Below are 22464 nucleotides of genomic sequence, written 5' to 3' on the forward strand. Positions count from 1 at the left end.
GACTACCCTGGGCAATCACCGATTTTCCAATATTATATAAAATTGATCTTTCATATTTAATCCGCATTGATATGTGTTGACTCATCATTGTTGTAGGTAAAATGCACATGTATAAAATGCCATAATATATACCACTTTTGCTTTTAAAATTCAGATTTCTCAAAAAGCACACAAAGAATCCTAGTAGTAAATACAAAAACACAATCCAAGCTATTTTCTGCTCACATCTGCCAAATTTCAACATTTCACATAAAGCAGAAACACTTGAAAACAATCGAAACTTAGGAGCTCAGAAATATGCAGCCTACACCTGGCGCAATACCTGTACAATATTTCTATAGCTACTCTGGAAGCTGCATTCGAAGCACGTATTCGCATATAGACCCCTTGCTACACGAAACACCGCATATAGCTCCTCGGTCACATTATGCAATATAGACCACGTAGTTGCTAAATCGTTTAAGATACTGAAATTAATTTGAAGTATAGAATAGTTTAGTCCTGCATTCTACTCCAGTAATGTGTGTTAAGTCGGCTCTGGGCTGAATATCGGCATTCACATTAATATAGTCGAGCTGCAAAATGCCAAGCTCGGCCACCGACATTTTATTTTCTATATCTGAACAAAAAGAAAACAGAGCTTGAATGCTGAGCTCGGCAATCGCTTTTTAATCTTCCATAGCAATAAATGAACGACATGCTACAAATCAGAGATTGTCTAAACCTCGGGGGGGGGGGGGGGGGGGGGGGGGGGGAGGGTCATGCTCAATGTGTCAAGAAATTGTCTCTGAGGCATATTATATTCGTATTTACAGGGAATGGCAGACTGCTTAGACAATTTACATGTCATTCCTGTGCAAACACACCACACAGTCAGGTTGTTTCTGTAGGGGTTTCCACACATACAAAAAGAAAATAGAACTTTGTCGATAAGATACGGATGTTTCCACTTTGCCGCTTTTTCACAATACAAAAGCATTGATATTTTTCTTCTTTGAGACTACACGAAATTTGTGTCACAATATTTCACATATGATGATTTAAATCTAATGTAAGGTTCGTGACTCAACCACAATCAATACATCTGTACAGTTTTTAGACTTTTGGGAAATTACTTTATTTCACTAAGGGCTGTAATTCTGCTGCAGTTTTTGGCTAATACAAAAACAAAATAGCCAATATACCAAATTAACACTTGTTACATATACGTACGCTCAGTGTCTTACCCATTCGTACGTACGAAAGGAGACGAGTAAGTCTGAATGCCTTCCCCGCTTCCCCAAAATCATATGAGCCGCTCCATGAGAAAACCAAAATAGTGGGTTTGCGACCAGCATGGATCCAGACCAGCCTGCGCATCCGCGCAGTCTGGTCAGGATCCATGCTGTTCGCTTTCAAAGCCTATTGCAATTAGAGAAACTGTTTGCGAACAGCATGGATCCTGACCGGACTGCGCGGATATCATTTTAATTTATGTATAGGGAGTCGCATTCGGGTTTGGTCATGCTTGAGTACGTATACAGCTCCTCTATAGCAAGGAGCTATATACGAAATCGTTCTCCTGATAAAACTCTCTCCAAATATAGCTCCCTAGGGAGTCAGTCAGTCTGGTCAAAGGGAGATTACATTCACCAAAATCGAGGAGGAACTTTAAGTCACGTACATGTAAATGTATATTGTATTGTTAAATTTCGGCATTGTCTAAAAGCCGAAGTCATAACACTTTGTAATACTAAAATGTGTATTTCGGCAATATATCGTGAAAGCCGGTAATATGGCGCAGCCGGTAATCTGGCGCAAATGACGTCGGCGTTAAAAATACGTATAAAATAAGCGGGACGTTGTCGTTTTCAACGCACCTGCTGAACAAAAACACGTTCAGCTATGTAAACAAGTCTAACTGCGCAGGCGAGAAGTCATAAAAATCAACTAACCTTGCACAACGTGTATAACAATTTTGGAAAAGATATTAACTATAAAACAATATTCCTTGGTAAGTATTTTTGCACTATCGGTCATTTAAACTGCAGAAATCCAGAACCTTTCTCCGATACCGGCCATGTTTATGCATGTACACAACAAATAACGAAATGTTTTTACGTCATACATGTCAATCTTATATCGATACTCGCATCGGTTGTTTTTGGACCGCGTATAAAAGCAATAGGCCTAGACATATAGTGGGGGAGTAATTATAATTTTAACTGTTTTCTATTCCAAAAGTTAAATGTAATTTTTACATATACACAATATTCGATATGTATACTACTGTTTGCAGATCAAATTGCCCTTTCGCCTTTTCATAAATCGATAGACTTTTACTTTTACGTAACAAAAGCAGCGATGCTGAAGTATTTTTGGATCTCGTCTATACAGGTAACTCCGCCTTTCCGATACGAGTAAAATACTCTGAATGATCTTGTTTACATTGGCTGCATGACCAAGAAATGCTGATTTTAGGGTGTTTAACTGGAAAGTAACAGATGTACTAGATCTAATCTTCATTTAAAATTTTGCCACAATGCACACTACATTTAGGTAGCATGGATGTGAAAAAATAACCAGCTTAATTATATATTACAGGCCTTTTCTGCCTAAAACAGTACCTTTTGCTGAAGACTTTTCTTTTAAATAATGCATCTCGTGTTTTGTTTTTTTTCGTTGAAAAAAAAGCCGGCAATTTCTTATGAAATATGTGCATGAGACTTAGTCTAACTAATTTGACGCGATTCTAGGGAACAGTTACGAGTTATTTTCTCCACTCGAAAGAAATTTTCATCGCTAGATTTGGGTTTAAATGCTGATTATGTTGCGAAAATGAGATAACTTCAAATAAAACTGGTAGTCCAAGTAATTGTACTCAAGAGTTGAATATCGTTATATTTTTTAACTGGTCGATATTCATTTTAAGTAGACAAGGTAAATTATCAAAATGTAAAATCGGTCAGCCTGAGGTGTCATTATTCAGACTAATTAAAAGGGGAATCAATTCCTCATTAATTTAAGTAAAAATAATCATAATTCCCCGTAACACAATTAACGTTAAACCACAGGAGTCTGAAATTCTATCAATAAGACCATAGATATTTTATATATATATAGGGGGTATTTTTTGTAAAGATAGACTTCTATGGCCTTATTGATAGAATTTCAGACTCCTGTGGTTACACATAGGTGCAAGCGATAAAACAAATAACTTTATTGACGGCGTACTGTGATTTATCCTCATTTATTTTGGTCCTTTTTGAGTGACCCTCAAAAATATAAAACAAACTTTAACGTCGAATTATTTTGACTATAAATGTGATTCCATAACTGGTTCTTTCCATCGATGAACGAAGACATCCGAAGACAAGGCTTATCAACTGTCTGTATGTAAAATAACTGAAACAGAGTTTAAACGACTTCAAATAAGTATTGCGCAGCTTGAAAGTTCAATGATACCTTTCTATAAAACCTTGTATACCTTGCGTGGTTGGAAATTTCGTCGATAATAATTGTCATAACAAACAAAAACTGCTGTTTTCAGTTGAACGTAGTTCAAATATTCCAGATTCTACTTTAAAACAACATATCTAATATCACCTTATTGCACTTTACAATGTATACAAGAACGTCGATACTTCAAAGATAGAGTCAGAGCGCGCGCTTTGTGTGACGTCAAGGTAAAGAAAAAAAGTTTCACAAGGTGAATGCACAATTTATTGTGGATGATGCGGTGTTAACCTGTCAGGATTACTCCAAATATAGCTTTAGCTTCACCATTTTTGTGACGTAAACGTGCAACTCTACCGATTTCAAAAATGTTGAATGGGCAATTTGATCTGCAAACAGTAGTAAATGTTAATTCAATTGACTCATCACTGCATAACGGGGTCCCACTATTGCATGTGGAAACTTAAAATACCGGTACACGCGTCAGTAGCAGAATCAGCTGATTACTTCACACAGTGATGTCATATGCGCCATATTACCGGCAAAGTAAACATAGATGCAGATCGGAGGGTGGTGTGTTCCCAGACGTTTTTACAAGTAAGTTTGAACGTATTTTTCTTTGCAAACGTGCAGACATATGAAGTAAAGGATGTTCATGTATTCTAATTACTGTTTGCGTATTTTGTGTAATAGAGTTAAGTTAATTCTTAGGTGCGCCATATTACCGGCAACAGGGCTACAAAGGTCAAAATATATTTCGATAAAAGTCAGATCCTATTTAGATGAAAGAAAAAATCATACTGTTTCTTAAATGTCATCAATACATGATGTTTAGTGGGAAACGTTAATTTGTGATATTCTTATTTATCGATTAGGAAGTTTCCTGACAAGCAATTGCATTAGCGTTACAGCATATTGTCTGACCATTTTACGCTATATTAGTTACGCTTATGTAGCAGTTCCTCTAATCCTACTTGTGTAGGTGTCTGTAAACTTAACATCAAAAATCCCGCAATTTTTGGTTACCTCCTCGGCAGCTCAGTTCACAAATTAATTGTTTCTTAGTTCTAGACTGATCAAGCTGTTATCCAATATTTCATAATCGCGCTGCTTGAAAAGCATTTCTTTAAAGATGTTGAAATACTTCATAATGTCAGATCCATTCAGCGGAGGAAATGGAAAAAAAAAATAAACTAACAAAACTGCGCAATATGTTTGTTTGATATCCATACAAAATATAAAACAGATAGAAATAAATTATCTCATTTCCATATACTATCTATATAATACAAGAAAGACCATAACATATTGGTAAACATATTAACACAAATAGGAACACAACAATAATTAAGTCGAATTGCCGCTGTATACAAAGTGTTCTTAATTTTCGTTCTATTCTCTGCTCATTCCGTTCAACACAGTCATTATATTTAAAGGTTATCATTCTCCAGCGTTCCTTTAAAGCATCTATGGCGTTCGTTACTGCATGTTCTTTTAGAACCCGTTCTCGGATCTTTTCGTACGCTTCGCTATCATGTCCGAAATTCAGCTCCAGTCTGCCTGAACGCTTGATAGTGCGTCTCTGCAATGTAAAAGAACATTGTTTATAAACAATTGTTTGAATTAGAAGTAACATTTGAGCCGCGCCATGAGAAAACCAATATAGTGCGTTTGCGACCAGTATGGATCCAGACCAGCCTGCGCATGCTGTTCGCTTAAAAGCCTATTGTAATTAGAGAAACTGTTAGCGAACAGCATGAATCCTGACCGGACTGCGCGGATGCGATGCGCAGGCTGGTCTTGATCCATGCTGGTCGCAAGCGGACTATGTTAGTTTTCGCATGGCACGGCTCATTTGTGTTTTATACAGGCACTTACATACTTGGTACACATCAACATAAATTACTGACTGCATTCAACTGATGATGTTGTTCCTATGCTTTGGATTTAACATTATGATGACTGCATTGTGTCACATCATGTTTGCCTGAGCCCATGGCTTTTTGAATCTGAAATAAAATCTTCATTTTCTTCCTTTTTATCTGTTTTGTCTAAATGATATGTGGAGTGACATAATGGTAGCATGTTTTTTTTTCTTTAATGACGGTTAGTTTGACTGGGTTCAAATACTATTATCAAAAGCAACAAATTAGAACATTTCCGTGTTGTTCTTCATTTCTATTCATAGGGCTTTATATACTATATGGTACGTTACGGGTATACCTCTGCATTTGTATAAGTTATTTTAATTACGATTATAACATTACGAATTCTACGAGAAAATATGACGAAATTTCATGCATGTGGAGGATTTTGGCGTTCACACACCTCACGAATGGAGACAACCTTGATTCATATAATACATGAATGGATAGCTGTGTATGAATGTATATCAATATAGTTTGTAATTGTTAAATTGGTTACATATAACAACATGTGCCAAGTTGTGGTATTTTACTGACATGTTTAAAGAACGTATAGAAGTTTTTAGCCTTCACTTAAATCACGCCACTGTTTACCTGTGGCTTTTTCTAACTAGAACGTTTTATATTTCAAATTACACATAAGTAATATATTCAATCATAAATACTGAACAGCTTATAATGCTTCTTGTGTTTGTTCTTATCTGTCTATTGCTTATTGTTTTAATCCTTAAATGTTTTTGTAATTTGTAAATCTATGAAGAAATTGCTGATCAGTTCTCTCCAAATCTAATTTGGGGTGATAATAGGTCTTTTAAAACCATTTTCTAGCAATACACAGTTCTGTCGTTTTTTTCTCTTCAGTTTTTTTATACAGATCTTTTTTTTATAGCAGCTTTTATTGGCGGCTTCCAGTAGGTACGCATAAAAATTTCTCCAATGGAGATGACGTCATCAATTTAGGATCAACTGTTGTATTACCTGTTATGTTTAGATTATAAAAATTGTACATAACACGAAATGATTTAATACAATTTGAGAGTATAAAATCAAATCGATTTTTTTAAATCATTAAATTTCTTTTTGATGCAGGTTTATAACCATAATTAAAACAATAAATTTTCAGCAAAAATTGTAAAGGAACTTTTCTCAATTTTTGTAGACTTGTCAAGGGTCCTCTTCTTAAACACTTTATTTGATTTATTTGATAGTTATTTCCATGAATTTCGCATATTTTACATCATGAATTAACTTTAGTGAAAAATGTAGATATATTTATAAGGTACTAGAATATTTGAAATGATCTTCTTCGCGCAAAATTAGCGATTGAAATTCTTTCTCTTTAACAAAAATACCTGTAGAAATGCAAGTTTATACAGATTGTTTTTCGAATTTATCTGCCTCGCTACTTTACGAAGATATTTTACCGGGAAGCAGGACACTGCAATAAATTATCAACATTTAGTTACGAAGTGGTCAGCGCATCTTCGTGAGTTAAGATTAAACACGTGACAAAATGGCGGAAAGTACGCACAATTGGACTATTTTAATCCTGATTAAAATATTTAATTATACGAACAAATCTATACTTCATATAGGTATAGATTACAAATTCATCGATTGGATTAACTCAATATATATGTACCAGATTAGCTCATTGGTTATCGAAGTTTATGTATCGGAAATTCTTATCTTATCTTACCAACTATTTGTCTTTACACAGACATTATACTGGAAAATAACTCTGCCATAGATTGCGCGTGCGAAGTCGAATTGATTAAATTTATTTTGCTCCTTGTCACGCAGTTGGTATTATTACTATCTTGAAGTAAGTTAAACACTTACAGTTTGATACCTTGTTAGCCTGAAAAAAACTTTAAAGTATACTTCACGTTAATACAGAAACTGGGTTGTGTTCTTGGCTGTTTGCTAATTAAAATTGATCTTAAAATAATAAAAAATTGAACTCCATGCAAGTTCCCCAATGGTAGTCTATGGGAAAATTACACTTTTGATGATATTTTTTGCGAACAGACTTTTTTGTACAATGTAGATCATGATTATACAGTAACATACGGTCTGTAACATGATGAAATAAAATGTATAGGCCGTGTGCTTGTTTTTAGAACGTTTTCAAGAACATGTTGAAAAGATTCGCACATTTCAAGCTGGTTTTGAGACATTATTTGGAAGTATTTAACGTGTACCATCCCCAAAAAGATAGTAACATTGCCATGTAATAATTTTACTCAAAAGCTGCCATTAATTCATTAAACGATATTTGTTTCCTTATACCGTGTCCAGTTTCCAAATAAATTACGTTACGCCATTACTTCCGGTGTATCAGATGTGCATAACTACCTTAAACTCAGCGTAGATGTGTACTACCCTAACAAAATCGAAGTTGTTTATAGCATATAATTCAATTATGATTGTAGCCCTTCATACACAGTAAATGCTAATGGTCTGCTACGTAACTTAGAGAATTGTTTTAAGTTATGAAGTCTTTCAGACATTTTTTAAAAACTTTTATTCATCTTTTCGAGAAAACAAATATCATAACAGTTCTTTTGTGTGAATGTATTTCTTCGCCGTCACCACTATTGCTGTCTAAGACATTAAGGCCATGACCTAAGAATGAACAAGGATTCATCAGCAATTGCAGTCATGGTACAAAGACTGCGCGTAATTAAATGTATGATGCATCGGCGGTTATACACCGTGAAACGTTACAATGATTTTGCGGTTTTTGCTTCAGTGGCCTTGGTACGGATCATTCGTATTATCACTGTGTTAAAATCAATAAATGTTTTTTCTTTATTTCATTTTTTTTGCACAATTGCACAATCAGGTACAATGTGGCAACGTTAAATGTCGCAACGCCGCTAAATGTCGCAACCACCGTTAAATGTCGCAAGGTTGACGTTAAATGTCGCAACCACCGCTAAATGTCGCAAAATCGTCTGCCGCTAAATGTCGCACCTTTAACGTTAAATGTCGCTAAAAATTGCCCACCCTTATATGTCGCAACACCAACGCTAAATGTCGCAATTCCTATTTGACACTATGACTATCAATTCCTTGTGTATATTTACTTTTCTGAGGGAAGAAAAATTAGCAGGTTTATGTAATACAAATAATTATCTTAATGATAAGTGCTGTTACATATAGCAACAAGAGGGCATTGTTGGCCCTAGATCGCTCACCTGAGTTCCACACCTTGCTTGAGCAGTCATGCAAGAAAAATATTTGTGAAATTATTTTGTAATAGGGCCAGTATTTTAGGACAGAAATATTCTGAGGTTTCTTCTAACTAAATACGATTTGGTAATAGTGTTGTATGTTTGTGGGGGTTGGGTATGGGTGGGGAAGGGGGTGAATAACGACACAGAAATCTAAGACACAAACACACAGCACCAAGACAATTAATAGAAAGTATAAATATTTACATGTTTGAAGGGGTGGGGTGGTGGGGGGTGGGGGTGGGAGGGGGTTATGTGTGGGTAGGTGGAAAAGTAGGATAATGAGGGGAATGAGACTAAACCAAACAATTTTAAGAGACTAAAAGTAAAATAATATTAAAATTTCCGCTTTACCTGAAAGAATTTACAAAGGGCCACAAAGGATCTTTCTCCGCCATTGAAGCTTGATAGTAACCTTATGGCTTTAAATGTAAACCTCCAAACAAAGAAATAGAACCCATGGCTGATTAATAGAAAATCTTCGTTTTCTACAGCTGGTACAAAACACAGTCTTCGTGTCGCGTAGTTGAACATCCTGTTGTGTAACAGGCCTGGATTGTTGCCCGAGCCCGAGCCAATTCCTCCACCCCAAACCCAACCTTTGTTGGCTTACTAGTGACTTATACTCATCAAAGTTGCACCCAGCTATTTTGGAAATAATATTTTCTCAAAATGTAGACCCAAAACGCCCCAGAGGCGAACATTTTATACTAATATTTCAAAATTCCCCAGGGGGAAGAACCATTGACCCCTTAAAATGGGGGGAGTACCCCTCCAGTACCTTAAAATTAAGAAAAAAATGCACCAGAGGCAACCATTTTATACTTGTTTTTCAAACTTTCCCGGGGAGAGACCCTGAGCCCACGAAAATGACAGGGATAACCCCTCCAATACACCGAAATTTTGAACAAAAATGCAATAAAAGTCCAGCATTCCATACTTGTATTTCAAAATTGCCCATGGGAAAAAACCCTAACCACCTAAAATAAGGGGAGTGCCCCTCTAGTACGTACCTAAAAATAGACAAAAATGCACCAACATTTCATACCTATATATAAAAAACGTTCCCACAAACACAAATACGGACAGAGGAACCCCGTATCTACCGCACGTGACGCTTTAGTTTAAAACTGGTGACCCCCCCACATCCTCCATCAACAATTTCTGGCCCCCGGCCTGTTGTGTAACGAAATTCAGGTCGACTAAAGACATGCGATACAACGCGCGACAATACGGAGCCCGAGCTTAATGTCTCATGAGCTAAACAGGACTCCATTAGAATTACATAGTTCGGACCTGAAATAAATCTAGTACTGTCGCGAGTACCACGTTAGTGCTCAAACCTTTACATATGAAATATAACGTATGAATGGTGCGGTACCACTGGAAAGCAAACGTGCAAATTAGAGTGAAAGGTCAATTCAGCTCTTCCCAAATCAAGCATGCATTACCCAGTCTTATCTCTACTGAGTTGTAAAGACTGTTTAACTTACCTTATTTTGCTGTGCGACATTTAGCGTTGGTGTTGCGACATATAACGGTGGACAAATTTTTGCGACATTTAACGTTAAAGGTGCGACATTTAGCGGCAGACGATTTTGCGACATTTAGCGGTGGTTGCGACATTTAACGTCAACCTTGCGACATTTAACGGTGGTTGCGACATTTAGCGGCGTTGCGACATTTAACGTTGCCACATACAACAATTTTGATCATTTACATCTCAAATTTCGGATTCCATGTATCACTCATAAATCTTTAAGAGGTTTAATTGTAAAAAAAACAGAGGTGTATTTTACTTACATAACCGTGTTTCATTTTATGAATGAATAAATACTTGTGTATCAAAGCATATCATTTAAATTTGTACCGATGTTTTCATATACTAGAAAGTCAATCAGAATACATGCATGTGACCACTCTTACAATCAGATATTCTCTTAGGAGCCTCTTAAATTTGCTCTATCAGAGCTCAGCTATACATGTGCTATTGGCGAGACAAACATTTCTGCTCGACAAGTAAAAACACTGATAACCATTCATCATATGTACCTTATTTATACAAGAACTTCATATATGATGCTAATAAAAACATACCCGAACATAACGGCGTTTAACTGAGTAGATCGAAGAATTTCCAGAGCTGCTGAAATTTTCTCCGGAATCCATGGAAATCGACTTTCTAAGTTTTCTCGGATAGTCGGAATTAAGCTTGGCTAATTCCGGTTCCTCTATATCGGCTGAATCCATGGTTGCCCATCGCTCAATAGTCGGCTTCACTGTTTTTCCTGTCATTTCGTTACCGCGTGTTATATCTTTTGCTGTTTGTGCTCTTTTGGATGTCTAATCCTTTCAAATAATACTCACTAAATTTATATCCTCTATTTTCTCTAAATCAGTTCACTTTTTATGTCTTAGCAAAACCTGAAGCCTGTACTGGTCCTGAATTGTATTTATTATAGGCTTCTTTACAACTTCCTTAATTTGCTCGGGTATAATTTTACTGTTTCCATTGTGTTAGTATAGTGTATCCTTTCGTATACTTACTACATTTAAACACATATTTGTGTCAAGATGTATATCGAGAAAACATTTAACACATCATTTACCTGACTAATTTGTTTGTCATATATCACATTTCTTACTGACAGTAAGGTATATGTATACGATTCATATTTCATTGGTTTAGTATATTAATCGAAAAGCTCTTTGGTAAAACACAAATACGTGAAGTTTCCTAAATTATTTTTATAATGCATACAATGAGGTACATTTTATCTACTCAGTGGCCTAAAATATTTTAATACATGACACGTTCGCCTTTCCGTAATATGTGCTATATGACAAGTCTAAAATTCAGCCCATAGCTTCTAAAGTCAAAACTTAAAAACAAATAACTAATACATCTATTTCTAATGTCATGTAATAAAACACTTATGGAATGGCTTGCCGGTCAATAGAAAGAAAACTGTTTATCCACGGTCATTCGGACTTCGAACAATAATTTTTACTATTGACATACAGGTTACTCAGTAACTGTAAACACCCCATATAAACGACTGTACTCCCCACCGATCAAAACAAACAGGTAAAAAATCGTCTTCAAATTAATTACTTTGCTTTCCACGGTGAGTGTATTTAAGTTTTAAGATAAATTGAACATATATATGTGTTTGTGGTGATAAAACAGACAAGTAATGTTTACAAAATGCTGACAAAATGTTGACTGATCACACTCATTGCATGGAAATTCACTCGACCAAGTCACGAAACTGGCGAATAACATGTCAAACTGACTTGCAATCCAATAATCTAAGTTGTTTTCTAAAATAAGCATGCATACTCCATAAATATATGTAAATAAGATGTTGCATAGCTGTTGCGTTTTTGAAAGAAATTACTTTTTATCTAGTCGGTAAAAAACATTCACTGTTGCCGACTTGCCAATTTTGATATTTGATCTGAACTCTTATTTGCGACTGACACTGTATTCCATTTTGCGACTTAAGTATGCGATTTATGTCCTTTAAGGGCGTAAATGAAATAAAAATACATACCCAAATATCTCTATCATCAGTCTTCATGTATATAATGCCATTTAATGTCGAACCCCTCGTGCTATGCATGTACTAATCCATTGGGGGGGGGGGGGGGGGGGGGGGGGGGGGGGGGAAGGGGTTCTGTGACTCGCTATTCTACCTAATCATATAATGTCAGTGGCCGTTTCACTACAAATCTTCTAACGTCCCCTTTTCTTTTCATATTTTGACACCTTATTAATTGCAGTTTGCGATGAAATGTGGGTTTCAATTGGTTGAAATTCTAGAAAGTAACTGGATCTAAACTGTGGCGAATTAACACTAGAACCCTATGGGAAATGTTTTACTGGTATATAACCTCTACAATAACGTACATTCTCCATTTTATGTGTAATAAACGTAGAAAAAGCACACCTATAAACCGTATTTCTACTTTACTAGAAGTTAGAGCTGCCACCTAACGGTCGCTAAATTATAACCACCGCTTGCGTCATCCTAGACCAGCTCATAATGGCAACCATTTTCAAAAAATAAAATATACCAGACTGAGTGGAGACAATGATTGCTATATACAATTGTATATTTGGATGCGTGAACAATTAACACAAGTTATGGTACGGACACAAAAAATCGACCCTTTATTTTTTTGTTATCTTGACCTTGGAGCAAGGGACCAGCTGGGGTCAGTCTTATCAGACATCTTATCGTATTGTACGACCAAAATTTTGTCTGAACATTCTTGCTGATACCAATAACAAAACACGTTACCAATGTCATGTGTTCAAGATTTTATGTGTACGCATACGGGCAGGTAGCATGTTTTCTGTATAATGTTACCATATTCAAGGAAACTGATATCACAGTTTTGACCTCGGATAAATTTAAACCGTACTATGATTGATAAGACGGAACTCTGTGTCTTATGCACTACACATCAACTCATGATTGTGAATATTTATAACAAGTTATTTCAGAATTCCTTTATGCATTCATGCATGAAGACGTTATGGCCCGGACACAAAAAATGAACAAACCCTATACTTAGTATTTGACATTTGACCTCTAAGTGTGTCCTTGTCCTTGGAGCTAGGGAACTGTCTTGTGCGCGACATATCGTCTTATGATGGTGAACATTTGTGCCAGGTTATTTTAGAATCCCTTAATACATAAAGAAGTTATTGCTCGGACACGAAAAATGGAACCTTTTATACAGTTGAGCTCTTAAGTGTGAAATTGACTTAAAGAGGAAAGAAAAAGAAGAGGAAGGGCATTCACTACATATTGCCTATGTGCGTGTGAAGTTTAACAGAGGTAGGTGTAATAGTATTCAAGTAATTGCAGGACCAAATTTATGAGGACACACATACAAACAGACAGGACAGACAGACCGCATGGTGACTGCTATATACCCCTTCATTCAAACTTCGTTTGCGGGTTATAATTATGAAGAAATAGTACAGGAGCAAGGAAAAGCCGATATTTAATCAAAAAAGTCAGTTGCTAAAAGGCATACAGTCTTTTTTACGAAAGTCGCAAACATTTGTACAGTACTGCAAGCAAACATGCATACAATCAGGACATCACATCGAATCCTCTTTCATTGACGGTTATAAACAAATTGGAGATTTTAGCAATGATTTTATTTAATTTTACCCAACTAGTATTTTTTCTTTATCCACGAAACAGTGGAATTTATATGTAGATCATTCTTCAAGCAAGAAAATATGTTCTTTTCACGCCGACAATGTGCAATTTCTGGGCAAAATCAGTGATCAATCGAGTTTTCTTTTTGCTATATTTTAGCTGTAATCAGACTTACACATTATAATAAAGAAACAAATCATGTTCAGCTTCCAATAAAATTATCAAAGCATATCAGTCACTTTAAAGTGGTGTTTTTTCAACTTTCAGCTGTCAGCTTATTGTTTTGATCGGCCGCAACAGGAAGAAGTGGAGTACAGTCGATTATAGGGGGTGGTAAACTATCATCTAAAAATACTATGATATGATGAATATCGATGAGAAAACTATTTTCAGAATTTCTTATCGTTTTTACGAATATGTTTATGATTAAATGCAAGTTTTAATGTTCAAAACGGTTAAAACTTTTAATATAAGACCATCGCATAGAGCTATACGTATTGTGCTATTTTTCCCCAGCGGACTGGCAATTACGCATACGCATACGTGTAATAAACTGTTGTTGTAACATTCCAAATAATCAATAAAATTCTTAATGAGTGATACATAATAAGCGTACTTTTTAAGGCCACACCAAATTTATTACGTTCTCTATGGATATTTTTTTCAAAGAAAGATGCACTGAGCAAGCGTAAAGTAATTATACTTTCAAATTTGAACGTTTCTAGAGCGAACGAAAATATAAAAACAAAATAAATTCTTTTCAGTAAAGATGAGGAAAGATGACGTGAAAAACAAATTAATATATGCTTTTCATGATATAAGTTTGACTAGAAATTAAACTTGTCATACTAACTATTAGAATGTATCTTCCTTTTATTCAAAATGTCAACACCAAGTATTTAATTCGATTAAAACTCCCAGTCTAACAATACATGCCAGTAAGTTTGTATTATTCCAAACAAATCCCAGTAAATAACTGAATATAAAATCTATTACCGGTTCAGGTATCCGGGAGTGAAATTTAATCACTCATTTTATGGCCAGGACGTGTTTACATATGAATCAAACTCCCAGGTTCACGCTCGTAAACCCAAGTTCACGGTCGTAAACATAGGTTCACGCTTGTAAACTTAGGTTCACGTCCGTAAACTATGATTTACGGCAAGCCAATTATCCAATATATACGTTCTTGGTCGAAAAACTAGGATTATCGAATACTAACTTATATGTTCGAGCGAAAACATAGGATAACGGGCGTAAACCATAGTTTACGTTCTTGAATCCATGGTTTACGTTCGATAATCTAGGTTTCTCGATTGAACTATAAATTTCGGTCGTTATCCTAAGTTTACGAGCGTGAACCTATGTTTACGGGCGCGAACCTGGGTTCGCGAGTGTAAACCATAGTTTAGGAACGTGAACCTATGTGTAAGACCAAAAATCATAGTTTTGTTCGAGAAACCTGGTTTGTCGAACGTAAACCTAGGTTCACGCTCGTATACCAGCTAGTTAAACCATGGTTTACGTTTGATAAACTAGGTTTCTCGATTGACCTATGCATTTCGGTCGTTATCTTAGTTTACGAGCGTGAACCGGGGTTCACGAGCGTGAACCATAGTTTACGAACGTGAACTTATGTTTATGGCCGTAATCTTGGGTTTACGAACGTGAACTTACGTTTACGAGCGTGAACTATGACTTACGACGTTATCCTACGTTTTCGCTCGAATAGGTTAACATGATTTTACGTTCGAAAAACCTAGTTTATCGATTGTTAATCCTAGTTTTTCGACCGTGTACCTGGGTTCACGTAAAATAGGGTTCACGGTCATAAACCTAGGCTAACGGTCGTAAACATGGGTTCACGTTTAAAAAACATAGGTTCACGCTCGTAAACATAGGTTCACGGCCGTAAACACATGTTCACGCCCGAAATTCATAGTTGATTTTATAATCCTAATATATCGACCGTAAACCATGGTTTACGTTTGATAAACTAGGTTTCTCAATTGAACTACGAATTTCAGTCATTATCCTATGTTTACGGTCGTTATCCTATGTTTACGCTCGTAAACCCCGGTTCACCCTCGTAAACCATAGTTTACGAACGTGAAACTATGTTTACGACCGTAAACTTGGGTTTACAAGCGTGAACCTACGTTTACGAGCGTGAACTATGGTTTACGGCGTTATCCTATGTTTTCGCTCGAATATATAGGTTAGTATTCGAAAACCATTGTTTTACGTTCAAAAAACCTGGTTTATCGATCGTTAATCCTAGTTTTTATTGGACAATTGGCATGCCATAAGGACCGATGATTTCCATGACGTACAGTCTGTGTGCTATATATTAAAAGAACATGGATCATTATATATTTATTGACTTCTTAATGTATTGTGTTCGCATGGCCCAGTGTGGTATTTATTGCAATCAGTTCGTGGTCAATTCCGTGGAAACAGACGTGAACGTGATTCGTACACAAATGGAATGAATGATTCAGAGAATACTATGTTGCGAGTTGATGAGAATGAACATTCTTGCCTACCTGGCGGGGAAAGTATACATTTGTCCAAGCACGCACTAGGGATAGATATTCCTGTCTTTCCCTAGGGAAAATCCTTGTCTACAATAGCGTGCATTTAGGTAACGTCACATAGTGCTGGCACTATTATGACGTCATAAACTTTAGAAATAATGCAAGGAAATGCCCAAATCTATTTGTCACCACGATATATTGTGAACGTGATAGGCAAGAAAAATGATCTTACATGTCTGACTGTGTCTTCTTCTTTCTTCTTGGCGTTCACCGCCTTCACCGTCACCCCTGATCCAGCAATGAAGGATGACGTCTTCTTCAGGTCCTCCATCTTGTCGTGCACTTTGATCCTCATTTGGGTGTTGTTTGGTCACACACTTTTCCTTGGTTTTTCAGACGTGGACATCTCTGCAGAATGTGCTCAGCAGTTTGCTGTTCCAGGCCACAGGGGCACATCGGAGGAGTCAAATTAATCTTGGTGCACATGTGGACATTTACCCTGCTATGTCCTGTGCGAAGCCTAAAGATGATGACTTGTTCCCATCTGTCTAGTAGGTGGTAGTCATCCTTGACTGGCCTTGGCTTTGATCATTGTCACCTTTTCCTCGTGATTAATGGCATTTTATGGCTGGTTATCTTTAGCTCCAAGCTTGGCTTATCTGTCTGCATTCTCATTTCCAGGTACACCACAGTGTGTTGGTATCCATTGTAAGGACACAACTCTTGTTTTGCAGAGGCTGAAAAGTGCCCTGGAGATGGATGTTTGTTTGGAATTTTCCAGTGCTTGGAGAACTGACAGAGCATCCGTGAAGATAACCACGTTGGGGCAGCTCTCTGAAGACTCCTCAATGAATTTATTAGCCTGCTTGATGGCCTCAACCTCTGCTCTATAGCTGGTACAGTGCCGTCCGGTTGTAATACTATTTGTCTCTGATATTCCCGAGGTATGCAGTTTGAAGATGCCAGCTCCTCCGTCTTTTACTGCAGCTGAGACTGAGCCGTCTCTGTACACCTGTGTCCATGTCTCTGACGGGTATGTGTCTTGGATCATGGCCTGTGAAAAGGATAGCTTGGCCGTTTCATTTGAAGTACCAGTGGGAAGACCAGGAACAGTGATATGTATAGTCAGGTTGGATTGGTCATGTTTCCACGATTCTGGTAGATCTTGAACAGTAAAAGGATTAGTGGGTTGTCCAAGATGCTCTGCAAAGGTTTGGTTGAGCTTCCTGGCTTCGTGCACAAGGCTGCCTCTTTTTAAGCGATTTTTGTAAGCCCTTCGAGTTTGCCTTTCATGGGATGGTCTTGCAGGTACTGGTATTTGCTGGTTTATACTAGGGTTTTGAACTCTCTTCCCTTGGCGAGTTGAGAGATGACAGTAGTGTCTTCCATGGCCTTAATGGGCGTTGAATGCAATGCTCCGATGAACATTCTGAGAGCCTGATTTTGTACCTTGTCTAACCTCTGCTGATTTGACTTGGCCGCTGTTATCCAAGCTGAGGAGGCATACTCTAGGATGGGTCTGATGGTCCCAAGGTATATTGTCTTGAGTCTGTTTTCGTGTGCTCCCCAATTTGTACCGGCAAGTTTCCGTAGTTTCTGACTGTGTAAGACAGCTGTTTTCCCAATCCTCGGGACAGTTTGGATAACACTGTCCACGATGTCCCTCGGGTAGGAGAAAACCCGTCTTACACAGGCAGGCATGTAAGATCCTTGTAGAATAACGTCAATGACATTTTACTTCCTTTAGAAATTTCAAGTGAAACGTATTCTTTGCTCATAAAATTGCTTAGTGATGTAGATGAGATAGAAACTACGTCAGCTACCTTACGCACCTTTGTTCCTGAAAAGGTTCGAATTGAAAAAGCCCCCGTATGTTCAAAGAAAATGTTTTGCGAGTGAAATAACGTCAATAAAGAGTAGAAAGGGAAACAACCTGCAGCTCCAGTTAAGTCTTGATGTTGATGAAATTGGATTTTTCAGAAGTAAATGCAGAACAAAACATGCGTCTGTGAGTGAAAGTGTAAGTGTTATATCATCTGCCCTATCTTGCCATTGATAGATATATATTACACCATATTTCAAACCATAGCGTATTAGCGAACATGAGACAAATGCTCTGGATCACACAGAGTTAGGCAACACAGATGAGATTCGAAGATGCACACTTCGAATGCTGTTGCTTTAAAGGTAGTCCACAACGACTTCACCGAAGTCTTTCTCACCTACTTCAAGAGTTACAGAGTCTTAATCGTTTTTATGAGTCGTGTACATTGTTTGGGAACTGTTTCTGTGAAATAAAGAGAAAAACCAAAGAAAGTTTGCATGTGCTTGTTTACGTGCCTTGAAATAAGAGCAATTCACTTACAAGCGGTTCTAGACAAGTTTACAGAAGAATTTTACTGTGCATTAGGCGAATTTATTCTCAAAGAGACAGTCCCGTACAGGTAATCATTGACAATGGATGCCAGTTAAAACATTGCTATGTAAATAGATTATAAATGGTTGAGTAATTGTTCACGAAACTTGATTCGCAGTTGCAAATACGCCTCATTCCAACTGCAAAGTTATTTTGTCTGTTATTTTAATTCAAAGTCTACAAAAACAACTTTAAGTTTGGACATTAGACATACAAAATCCGTTCATTTAGTTGCTTGAATCTAATATGGCGTCTTAACATTTTAAAAGAATCGTTGCACGTGTTATTCGCATTAGAATGCTTAACGATATTTTCTTAGGAAAGTAACACTCGTTCCCGTCATTAACACCGATGTGCTTGATTTCTGAATGTGTATGCCAAGTTACTTTTAGCTTTGCATAATTCCAAATGCTTTCTTCAGGTTTTTTTTTCCAATGCACTGTCCACAGAGCTTCCAAATTTTCTAAAAAAGGATATCATTTAATCTATACTTTCTATATTTTTGTATCGTTGTATTTTCCTATATGTTGACAGGATTGTATCGTTTCTTAGATCTACTGACCCAGAATGTCCTTACCGGTTGTATAGGATAAACTCACAAGGCAAGTTATATGCAGTTTAACAAGCTCATTGTATCATTGTGTTTTAATCAAATATCTAATCGTCGTTTTTAATATATACTTTCCAATTAATTTTGTACATAAGCAATAACTGCTGAATTTCTTGCCAACCTCTTAACTGATTAATACGAAAATATATTTCAAAATTTTGCTCCGAAATACATAATTATACAAGAATACAAGATTAATGTCCCATCAAAGTCATGTTAGAAAGTATCAATAAGAAATTTTTATCATGTTACAAATATACCTTTATACATGTGAGATAAACAAGGAACACCGAACGTTGGTAATAAGGATTTTAAAACTTCATTCTCTGAAATAGATTTTTTTGCAAACATTACAACGTTTATAACAGACTATTTAAAGATACAGGTAACCCAAAGAAATATAAAATGTTTTACCAATAGGTTTTATTAATGTACATAAAGGGCTATAAAAAATAAATAGATTGGCAAGTTGAAAGGCATATAGAGCGAATCTCGCCAACATCTCGTGGGAACTGAATGAGTCTCGTTTAACCGGTGTATGAAACGGAAAGCAGAAGGATAAAAATTGTGTCGTAAAAAGATTTATTCATGTATATAATATATGTAATGGAAATTAGAAAATATCACAGCTATTTATCGCTTGATCATATAGTTATTATAATGATACAAGTATTATCACAATAATAGCTAATTAAAAGTATAAGTTAAAAGACATATATATAACACAGAATAACCCATTAAAGTTCAATAACTTATTTCCAACGGGTCCTTGGATGAAACATGTCAAAGGTAAAGAGTTTGGCTAAATACTAAGGTATAGTTTTTATCTTCACTGTCACAGATTGAATTTATCACAGAAAAATTGGATAATGATTATTGACATACATATCACAGGATACATCTATAATAATGTACACACTCGATAAAAATCATTGCACTAAAACAAAATAAAATTTTCTTCTCAATATATTTCACATCTTCATATAGATGCTGTTTTATCTGTTTCTTAAAAGAGAATTTACTTTTAACTGCCCTGGTGTTTTGAGCAAGACTGTTCCAGTCCCGGACAGCTTGAAAAAAAAGAATTTGATGTAAAACCGTCTATATGAGGCACATAAAACTGTCTATATTGCTTCTGCTATTATATGAGTGTGTCTTTGAGACAAGTGTAAAATTTTCATGTAGATATGATGAACATTTATTATTAAAACTTTAATGAACATGGTTAAGCCTCAACTGCTTTACTCTATTATCAATATTGAGCCAACCAAGATTATAAAAATCTGACACTTTCAAAGAAGTTCTACAATCATAACCATATATAAATCTGACTACTTTATCTGGTGTAACTTGTAACTATGTTACGCAGGAGTTCAGAAATACCACTATACCTAGAGGATGATGCATAATCAAAATGACACTGTAATAAAGAATTACACAACTGTTTTCCCAAATGCGTATTCAAACAATGTACAAAATCCACAATCTGAAGTTGATCATCATAACAATGTTATTAACTGAGGGAACACCGCACGAAATGTTCATGAAATCTGACATTAACAGCAACAGCTTGATTTCGGCCAGTCAAATAAGACTGAAACCATTCAAAAGACACCAACCCCATTTCCTTTAATTTAGAGCACAAAATATCATGATCCACTGTGTTTTGTAGGTCCCGCATAATCATTCCTGTATAAAGAACTTCTAAAAAGATCTGTAAGATAAATAAGGCAAGAGTCTGTTGAATAATTATATCTAAATCCGCTCTGATATTCATACAAAAGACCTTGTTTAATTAAGAAGATTCTAATTGAGTATTCTAATATTTTTGAAATAATACTGAGAATGCTAACAAGTGTATAATTTAACACATCAGATCTGTTGTTTTTCTTAAATACAAGTTTCACTTTGGCACTTTTAAGGTCTTGAGGTGCAATGTTAATAGTAATAGAACTATTTACCAATGTGACATGTATCTTTGAAAAGGGCGCAGCGTCTTTTAAAAAACTGGCGGGAATATTATCTAAGCCAGTACTTTTTCAACGATTAAGCTTACAAATTCCTTATAGATAAAATTCTTCACTGACTGCATGACGTTTAAATTTAACAGGGTTTGATTTTTTCTCTTTGTAAAACTCTTTGAAACTCTCTGATCTTACAGTGAACAAATTTAGAAGTAAAGACAATTTCTCCACAAGAATGGATGCAAAACTTGTAAATAATGTGTTAAAAAAGTTGGCAATCTTAAATGTCTTCATCTATCTTTAAAACAATATTTGGAAATGATTTGCTGTTATTACTATATCCAAGTTTTTTTTCAATCAGTTCTTTTTATCAAATTTATTGTCTTCTAATTGATTGGATATGTACCCAGACTTTGCCTTTTTAACTTCTCTCTACATCTCCTTTTTTTTATACTTTTTTATATTTTAAAACTTTGTACCAGATCATTTGTTTATAATGTTAATGGTTGTTGTCTTTTTAATGTTGTTAGTAATTTCTACACAAGGAAGGAAATAATGTATGATTCGAAGTCTGAGAAATCAACAGTGGTCATTTGAAAATTTGACCCGATTCGGTCGGCCGTATCGCCAGTGTTATACTTTAATAAGCTTCTGTTGATCTGATCACGGGTGATCCAAGTCAGCAAAGCGCTTCAATAAGATAACGCCGGTTAACGCGGTGATACGAGACTACGCGATTCTGTGTATTTTATACTTCTTTGATGCAAGAGAGAACCGAGAAACAAAAGTGATTTCTTTCAATGACGTTAAGGTGGTCTTATCCTCTACCACAGCACATATGACACAAAATTAATTTGATATATAAAGTTTACGACACGGTTCACTATAGCAGAATATAGTTAATAAATACTACAAAAATTTGGACAGAGGATCTTGTTAAAATATTAATGATGGGTAAGATATTTTACTCCATGAAGTGGCATCTCTGAATAGTTCTGTTTTATCTGTTTAGGGACTTACCATACTTTTCCAAAAATGAACAGGTTTAATATACGTTCTAAAGAACAGAAAAATACCAACCGTTGAAAAGTTACTGAATAACGTATTTTAAATTAGAAGATCCTAATAGTGTCATTCCTAAAACAGGAAAAAATG

General features: G+C 35.9%; 1 protein-coding gene across 2 annotated transcripts; it reads right to left on the reverse strand.

Moving 5' to 3' along the window:
* Nucleotides 1–4638: 4638 nt before the first annotated feature.
* Nucleotides 4639–11368, reverse strand: LOC123526574 (uncharacterized). Of its 2 annotated transcripts, none has more exons than XM_045305809.2 (2): nt 10697–11368; nt 4639–5017 (listed from the first exon to the last, which is right to left on the reverse strand). In XM_045305809.2, the coding sequence occupies exons 1-2, from the start codon at nt 10892–10894 to the stop codon at nt 4715–4717; spliced, it is 501 nt and encodes a 166-aa protein (XP_045161744.2). In that variant the 5' UTR covers nt 10895–11368; the 3' UTR covers nt 4639–4714. The 2 variants fall into 2 exon arrangements, with proteins under 2 accessions (XP_045161744.2, XP_053376538.1); XM_053520563.1 differs by lacking the exon at nt 10697–11368 and adding an exon at nt 8954–9422.
* Nucleotides 11369–22464: the final 11096 nt, after the last annotated feature.

Source organism: Mercenaria mercenaria, chromosome 1 (assembly GCF_021730395.1).
Source record: "Mercenaria mercenaria strain notata chromosome 1, MADL_Memer_1, whole genome shotgun sequence".
Taxonomy (NCBI): domain Eukaryota; kingdom Metazoa; phylum Mollusca; class Bivalvia; order Venerida; family Veneridae; genus Mercenaria; species Mercenaria mercenaria.